The sequence below is a fragment of the Lactuca virosa genome, chromosome 3, assembly GCF_052849685.1.
Source record: "Lactuca virosa cultivar CGN04683 chromosome 3, Lactuca_virosa_CGN04683_v6, whole genome shotgun sequence".
Classification (NCBI taxonomy): Eukaryota; Viridiplantae; Streptophyta; class Magnoliopsida; order Asterales; family Asteraceae; genus Lactuca; species Lactuca virosa.
In genome coordinates, this window is record NC_136428.1 from 219,617,367 (window position 1) to 219,626,509 (window position 9,143).

The 9,143-nt window shown below is 36.4% G+C and overlaps 1 protein-coding gene across 1 annotated transcript; it reads right to left on the reverse strand.

Moving 5' to 3' along the window:
* Positions 1-3,800: 3,800 nt before the first annotated feature.
* Positions 3,801-7,288, reverse strand: LOC145167005 (receptor-like protein EIX2). The gene has a single exon (XM_079086078.1). It carries the CDS (start codon positions 7,190-7,192, stop codon positions 3,914-3,916), a length of 3,279 nt encoding a protein of 1,092 aa, XP_078942204.1. The 5' UTR covers positions 7,193-7,288; the 3' UTR covers positions 3,801-3,913.
* Positions 7,289-9,143: the final 1,855 nt, after the last annotated feature.

Consider the following 9,143-nt stretch of genomic DNA (forward strand, 5'->3'; position numbering starts at 1 on the left):
TTAGATTTAGTTAATTGTTGCTATTCGTTAGAAATGACGCAAAACATTATTTCCTTTCATGCACTTTTTAGACAAGGTTTTCGATATTCGTTTAATGACATGAATGGATCAATTTTGGTTTATAAAAATGGAATTTTTATGTTTGAAGCTTTACCTTGTAATGGTGTGTATGAAACTGTGTTTTGTGTTGATATATTAGGTAATAGTGTATTTCATATTGATTTGTCTAATGGTTTAGACAATGTGTGCTTGTGGCATTGTCGTCTTGGGCACATTAATAAGAAACATATCGCCCAACTCCAAAAGGACGGAGTGTTGGAATCATATGACTTAAGGCTAGACGATGAATGCAAATCTTGTCTTTTGGGGAAGATGACAAAATCACCTTTCATTGGACCTTGTGAAAATGGCGAGGGTTTGCTGGGCCAGTAACATTCATATAGAACGAAGTGGACTATCTAATGTTCGTGTGATGGTTGGTTACTTGGTTATGTCGTCCGTTGTTTGATCAGAAAAGGCTGTTGGAGCCGTATTGGCAAGTAGGCTAGGATAGCTTTTATTAGATAGACTCTTGGTTGGAGTCTCGTGGTGTTGTCGTGTGTAAGGCTATCAGCTTCAACAACTGGTTGGAAATTCGATACATTAGTTAAATGGTAGGTCATCTTGGAACCTAGGAGATCTCGGTTATATTGAAAACGCGAATGTTTTGTAGCGGGATGTGATTGTACATTGGTATGACACCAATGATTGAGACTCGCGTTGGGAGTCACCTTTGTTTTCGAGTGAAGGGTTCAACATCAATGAATGGTCAGGGATTCTGTTATCATCAAAATACTTCAGGGTCGGAAGGATCTCGTTCGATTCGGGTTGTGAATTGGAGTCTTTATGGATGTGGGATGAGATGATTTTGTCTGTTGTGAAGTTAGACACTGTTTAGGGTTTCCAGATTTTGGGCAGAGCAGTTGGATTTTCTTTCGTTGGCTGAGGACATAATGATAATGTTCAGTTCTTCGTCAAGATGAGTGATTTCTTCTAAGAATGGGCTTGAATAGCAGTATTGTAAGATGGTCGACTAGTGTGGTGGTGGAGGTAGTAAGGAATAATTTCGAGGACGAAATCTAATTTAAGTGGGGGAGAGTTGTAACACCCTGTTTAAGATAATTTCTTAATTCGAGGTTGTGGACCAAAATTCGATCATGAAAAGGATTTGGGCTTTGAGAAAGTAAAATTGGACCTTATTAAAGGTTGATCACATTGGTTGTGAGGTCTAAGCCCTTGATTCGTAATTTGGACCCAAAGGGAAGAAAATAAAAAGTTATAGATCGGGCTTCTTACATGAATTAGGGTTTTAGTTCGGTAGATGATAGGAAAAAGTTAATTAGATAGGATTACGGGGCTCTTCAATACCTTTCCGTGCATATAAAGAATGCCAAAAACGGAGTTGAAACGAAGAATTTTGGTTGTTTGGAGTTGAAGTGAAAATTGGGGACTTTTGAATTACTCATGACGTAACTTGCTGATTTTGGACGTAGGTTTAATGAATTACGTAGGGCATAATCTGGGCAGATTAAAACCTTAAGTCTTCGGCTTTGAACCCTATTTAAGGGCTCTAACTTATGGGAAACCCTCTCATTACCAGCCTCCATCACCTAAGATCATTCCTTGAGAAACCCTAACCTCCTCTCACTTGTTTTTGAGCCTTGGCATCATTTATGAGCTTATTTCTCCATTGGAAGATTGAATCTTGAAGAGCAAGGTGGTGTCAAAGTGTCTAGAAGAAGAGTTCATGTAAAGATCCAGCAAGGTTACATCATTAAGGGACCATTGTGAGTAAAAAGCCTCTAACTTGCTCATTGGATTCATAGATCTAGTTATTTGTCATACTTGCCACTTTTTGGTCATTTTAGTGCATAAAATTTAGATCTTGAAAGTTTGTGACATTGTTATGGATAAAGTTGGAAACTTTATCCATCTAAACATCATAATGATTCAGATCTGAAGGTTGGAGACCTGGACTTAATGGATTAAGTTTAGAAAGATGAACTTTTGGTCCCTTTGAGACTTGAAGACTAGATCTTTGGTTGTTCGGACCATCCTAATGGATAAAGTTGGAAAATGTATCCATTATGGAGCTAGTAGGAATATGATATGGACTTTGAGTGAAAGGTCTTAATGTATTAAGTGCTTAAAATAAAGTTTGGCAAGGGACGTCGTACGTGGGGCGTAGTCTGGGCTACGCCCAGCGTAGCCTGATTCTTGCTCGTTTTCTGGATAAGACTTTATGCCTTGCGTAGAGTAAGGCGCATGCCGCACGTTAGTCAACGAAAGGTTGACCGTTGACTTTTTGACCACTTTGACTTTTGGTCAACTGTGAGGGGTTGAGGACTGAGAAGGACAAAATGGGTTTTTTTTTTATTTTTTTTATTTTTTTTTATTTTACCAAATGAGGATTTATCTTAGTATTTGGAATTGCTAAGTTGGAGTATTTACCTTAATTTCTAATGAGGGTTTGGTTTGTGGATATGTTAGTGGGAGGGACTTCAGCACCAATGGCTCGTGTGTGAGATTTATCTATTACCGATCGAGATGAGTCTCCTCACTGTACTTGTGGGTCGAAGGAACCAATGCAGGCCTACTGGATTATGTTATGTAGGAAGACCAGGAAGTGGCCCATGACAATTGTATGAAATACTTGGATATGGATCCCTACAAATTGTATGCAATACTAGGGTCTGGATCCTGACAGTTATATGTAGGATGCTAGTTGTGTTTGTGACGCTTGCATGGGAGACTAGGATGTGGCTCTTGGAACTTGTTTGTAAGACCCGGGTTTTGGCCCTTGGCTTGGCAAGGAAAGATCATGATACGACTCATGGCATGACAATAAATGTAAGACTATGGTTGGCACATAACATTCTCTATTCTATGTATGATATATGGTATTTTGGGGAACTCACTAAGCTTTGTGATTGAGGTTTCATGTTTATGGTTTCAGGTACTTCCGATTCCAAAGGAAAGGGCTTGGCATGACTGCATAGCATCCCCCAGAGTTTCACATAACATCCCCCAGAGTTTCCCGCATTGGCTATTTGTGATATTTACTATGATGTTTAATTGATATATTCTTTTTGATTGGTTTTGGAACAACTCGTCTGTATGGTTTAATGTTTTTAAAATGAAAATTTTACTATGAATTTTTTGGGAAGTTACAAAGATAACTAGTCAATATACACTTTTGTAACTAACTAATAAATCCATTGCACTGTTAACGAAATAAACCATAGGAGAGAGGTGAATAGAATCTAAACGTAAGTACTCTTTAAATCTTGTTTGAAATTGTTTATTTGTTCAGTTTACTTAGTTTAAGTGATCATTTGCTATTTAGTTATTTCAAAGTTGATGTTAGAAGTTTTTGAACTTTAACCCCTTAATATTATTGTTTAGTTTAATTAGTAGTAGATACTTTAATATATAATCATACCCACTCCACTTGTGTTCGATAACCCGTTCTTACGATCCCTATACTATCAAACGAATAAGTACACTTGACTAGCTGTGTAGCATTGTCTAGTAGTGATTAAATACATTTTATAAATTTAAAACTAGTAGTAGTAAAACACACATAATTGAGATAAGTGAGAGAGAAGGGTATTTCAAGTTGAATCCTACCACTCATTTATTTGTGAATTACATTGGAATTAAATTCCTTAATAATTTAATAGAGAAGCTTGACCTTATATTAATATCAAATCCAACAAAATTTTCAAATTAGATACTTTAAACAACCCATGATACAAATATCATACATATATAAAATCCATTGTAGTATAAATAAGCACAGTAGTAGCAACATAAAGTAATTAAAATCATTACTTATAATATATACTCAAGAATTACTTGCATTGCAGATTATCTATAAGGCTTCACCTCCTTTCTTCATCTTGACAACTCTTACGACCACTGCAACGTATATATTGTTTATAGTTTCCTCAGCAAACATGAAAAGCTTTTGTCTCCACTGCTTCTTGAACAACAAAACTCCAATAACACCCCAAAACCCTGTTGCAAAACCACAAATTATGTCCACATAAAACCATACCTTTGTAGGCTCATCAGGTGCTTCATATTTCGTCTTGTACGTTGTTGGATCTTCATGACCTGAGCAGTTCTTTAGCAATGGTGCTCCACATAGATCTTTGTTCCCAAGATATATTGATGGATCATCAAGGGTCTGCAATTGATTTCCTTTTGGAATTTGTCCAAACAAGTTGTTGTGTGACAAATTCAAGCGGCTCAAAAAGTTTAAAGCTGCCATGCTTGGAGGGATTATCCCGGTCAACTCATTTTTTGAGAAGTCGAGAGATTCTAATTTCGTCATGTTTCCAATGCTTTCCGGAATACGCCCACTTAGATGATTATTAGACAAATTGAGACCCATTAACATAGAAAGAGCAGTTAGCTCGACTGGTATCCCTCCGTCAAGTTGATTGCTTGAAAGATCCATATTAAAAACTATTTGCCAACTTTTTGTATATTCACGATCAACACCTTTCAGAACTTGATTCACATATTCCTCTTCAAGATCGTCACTGCCACCACCCTTGCCACCAGTATCTGATACCATGGCATGCAACCTTCCTAGACACCGGGGGATGGTTCCGGTTAAGTTGTTGTATGCAACATCCAAAATTTGAAGTTCTGAAATATTACACACAGATCGAGGAATTTTACCCATGAAGTTATTCCCACGCAACCTTAAAACCATCAAATCTTGAAGTTTATCTCCGATCCATTCCGGTATATTTCCAAAGAATTCGTTATCACCCAAATCTAAGATAGTTAAACCCTGTAAATCCCCCAATTCTCGTGGAATTTTACCACTAAACTTATTGTCATTCAATTTTAACCCTAGCAATAATGAAGAAAAAAGAGCTATAGATCTAGGAATGTTACCAGACAGCTTGTTTGAGCTAAATCTAATGCCCTCCAAGTTTTGCAGATTCTTCAAACACTTGGGAATTTTTCCAGTTAACCTATTTTTAGAAAGATCAAGAATGATCAAATCTATCCTTCTGCACAATGACCTTGGAATCGACCCATTGAAAAGGTTATCTTGGAGAAATAATCCCGCGTAAAATGGATATCTAGACACATGAATTTTCCCCCCATTAGGAAGGTTTGTCAATGGACCAATGAGTTTGTTCTGAGAGAGATCTAAGAACTTGATGTGCATCTTGCCCAACCATGGCGGCAGAGGTCCCGAAATTGTAGCATTGGACAACGTCAACTTAATAAGCGTCTTTTGACTCTGAAGCCACTGTGGGAATTCGCTTCCTATATTACAAGAACTGAAACTAACCAACAGGAATGGAGGTATCCACCCGTGTGAAATGTTGAAAGTTAACCCGGTGTTAGAAGAAGTATCCAAGTGCTTCAACATCGAAAGGTTAGCAAAATGGGCTTCAGAAACTACTCCCTCTAAAAAATTGTTAGAGATATCTACAGAATGGAGTTTTGGAAGTTGTGAAATTGACACCGGAATTGTCCCATTTAATCTATTTGAAGTCAGCGAAATGGATTGTAATGAAACAAGTCTTCCTAGAAATTCTGGAATTGGACCGGTTAACTGGTTATGAGATAGATCTAACACTTCTAAAAATCTTAGCCTTGTTACAGATTCAGGGATTGGACCTATCAATCCGCAGCTGGGTAGATGTAATTCTTTTAAATTGCCCAATCTACCAAGTGATTCCGGAATTGTACCCGTTAACTGGTTATAAGATAGATCTAATACTTCTAAAAATCTTAACCCTGTTATAGATTCGGTGATTGGACCTGTCAATCCGCAGTTCGATAGATCTAATTCTCTTAAATTCGCCAATCTACCAAGTGATTCCAGAATTATATCATACAAACTAGAACAAAACTTCAACCTCTCCAAAGAATATCTGGAGCATTCTGATGCATTTTTTAGCGAGTCAATCATTTCTAATTCAAAAGGATTGTATGACACACTCAATTTTTTGAGCTGACACAGTCTCAAGATTCCAGTATGCTCAATCTGCTTGAACATGTTCTTAGAAAGATCAAGCTCCATGAGGTTAGGCATAATAGGTACCGATGCATTCAACATGTTATTCGAAAGGTCAAGGACTCTTAGGGAACTCATGTTTGTTAAAATAGATGGAAATATGCCTTCAATCAGATTACTTGTAAGATCCAGATGTTGGATGTTAGAAAGTGTAGTGTAATTGAGACGAGGGGAAGATAGATGTGTATTTTGAAGCCCACAATTTGTCAAATGCAGCTCTGAGATAGAAGGGATCATGTTTAGCAAGTCTGCAAAACTGCATGACAAACTAAGATTAAAGCCTGAAAGATCCAGGAATTCAAGGGATGTCATGTTTTGCAAAAGGCGAGGGAGTGGTCCATTGAAATTGGACCACCCAAGATCCAGGTGTTTGATTTTGGGAAGTATTTTACTCGAATTATTAGAATGACCAAGATCAGAAAAATAAAGGTCACATTCATGCAAATTTAACTCTTTTAAGGATGGAATCATGTAAAAGACCATATTCACATGCTTTGCTCCATAAAGATCCACGAAACTAAAGTCGAGATGCTTGAGAGATGAAAGGCCAAAAGTCCATGCCATATCATCTACCATCAGCTCTCGGTTTGAACTCAGATCAAGAACTTCTAAATTAGAAAGATTTCCAATATGATGAGGAATAATACCTTGAAAACCAGCATTAGAGAGATTGAGATAGGTAAGTTGTTTCAAGGATCCAATGAACTCTGGGATCTTACTTCCTTTAAAATCATTCCAACTTATATCCAAGTACTTTAAATGCCTCAAATTTGCCAAAGAAGAACTCACCTCATTTCCAACTAAGTATAGCGTTTGAGGAAGAAATTCATCATCCCAATCTCCTCGGAGATGAAGGCTTTCCACATGTCCAGTGACACCGTCACACTGGATTCTTTCCCACCTGCAACAGTTATTGCCAACCCATGATGACAACATTCCAAAGTCATCTTGGACACTCTCTTTGAACTTAAGAAGAGCAAGTCGCTCTAGCTCAGGGCAAACTACACTCGTATTTCTAACACCCAAACAAGTATACGTGGTTGCACTCAAGAAAATACTTAAGAAAATAATATGGAGACCCAAACCCCTTTCATTCTCCATTATAAACCCGAATTCTGTTTAGTTTTGAAAAAAAAGGAAGTGAAAAGATGGATTGTTATAATGAACTAATGCATTCTGATGAGAAAGAAAGCAGTTGATTTTATAAACCCAGAAATGACGATAAGCTATTAGTACCATGGAAGACTTTGAAATAAACTCACAGGTCGTGGAAGACTTTGGAAATATAAATAAATGCACATTTTTGTATCGACATATTATTTTTCTCTTAGGGTCCCTCCAACTGAAATGTGAGAAATGTTCAACCCTATGATATTGTATCACTGATTGATCATTTGTTTTACAAAAGTATATGAAAGTTTGAACAAAAAACCCTAATTTAATCGATTTCAAAGAAATTTGTTGTTATAATGCGACCTGGTCCAGGTTTTATTTATTCAATATAATTGAATTAATGTGGAAAGAATTACTTTGAGTAGGACCAGACAAGGCCTACCAAAAATGACCTAGAGTAGTAGCCACATCCTGAAGTATGGCCCACTGAAATTTAACATACACAACCATCAACGAATTTTCCTATCCAACCTCAATTTGCAGTGAAGTTTCTATTTCCAAATTCTAATTTAAGTCATAATAATCATATTTATGTTAATGGAAATAAAAATTATATGGGATGAAGTGATAGAGCCAAAATAATCATTCTGAAAAATATGTTTTATAATAAATTTTAATGATTATGATTAATATTAAATCTTTTTTAAAACAACAACATTTGTTAAAATACAAAACAAGTGCAGCAGGAAGCTTAAAAATATACAATGTTACAGTTGATTAGAGTAGCAACACCTGATGACCAATTGAGCTTCTTTTAATTTGGCCTATAAAATTGAGAAAAGCTATCAATTAAAAGTAGATTGTTGTAGCTGTATTCATCCACTTTAACAGCTGCAATCAAACCGCTAACCAGGGACGGACGTAGGAATACATGGTAGGTGTTGCCGGGATGAATAGGTGTTGCCGATAGATAAAAAATAGGTAGAAAAAACTGAAAAATCGAAAAAAATTTCATTACGGCCAGAAAAGTTAGGGGTTGCCGGTGCCACACCGGGAACCCCTTAGAACCGTCCTTGCCGCTAACTCACTAATAGAAAAAGTGGTATTACCGACATAATTTTAGCGATGGAAAAATCCGTCGGAGGCAGTGACGGAGTACCGACCGTATTCCAACAGTTTAGCAACAAAATACATTCTGTCAGTAATCCGTTACAATATACCGACGGTTTACCGACGGAAATCAAAAAATTTACAATTTTTCACTAATTTGTTGGTAAAATTACCGAATTCCGTTGTTAAACAGTTGGTAAACTTGTAACAAATTACCGACCGGATGCTTCTCATTTCTAGTAACGGTTTACCGACTCTAAACTATTGTTATTATTATTATTATTTTTTTTTTTACCTTTTAGCTTAGCAGCTTAGTAATAGAGACTTTGTCCTTTGTAAGTTTCTTTAAGTAACATACCATTTAAATGATTTTTTTTAATTTTCTTTTTTAAATATAAAATATATAGTTTGTAAAATAAAAAGAGTTGTGGTTTTGTATAGGGTATATTGAGGACTTTGGCGACCTAGAAATAAGACCGCCTTCCCCTTTTCTTCATCTCAAACAAAAGCTCAACATCGATCTAGAGGGTGTTTGGATAGAGAAAAAAGAGGGAGCTTATAGCTTATTGTTTATCCCAACCGCTATAATCTAAGTTTAAGTGTTTGGATAGAAAACATTAAAAATCAGCTTATTGTGGTGGGGATTGTTTTGGTCAAAAATTACACAAGTATAAATCAACCAAATTTGAATGAAAGGCTGTGATGTTCGAATTGTGCAATAAAGAAAGGTAAAGAGATTGACACAATTGTTTACAAGGAAAGCCATTGAATGTAGGATCTCCGGCACAAAACCTTGGGAGGTGATAATGATCACCTGCCTAGATAATTT

Excerpts from the sequence above, each read along its gene's own strand:
- LOC145167005 (XM_079086078.1), bottom strand. The coding sequence starts at position 7,192 with ATGGAGAATGAAAGGGGTTTGGGTCTCCATATTATTTTCTTAAGTATT.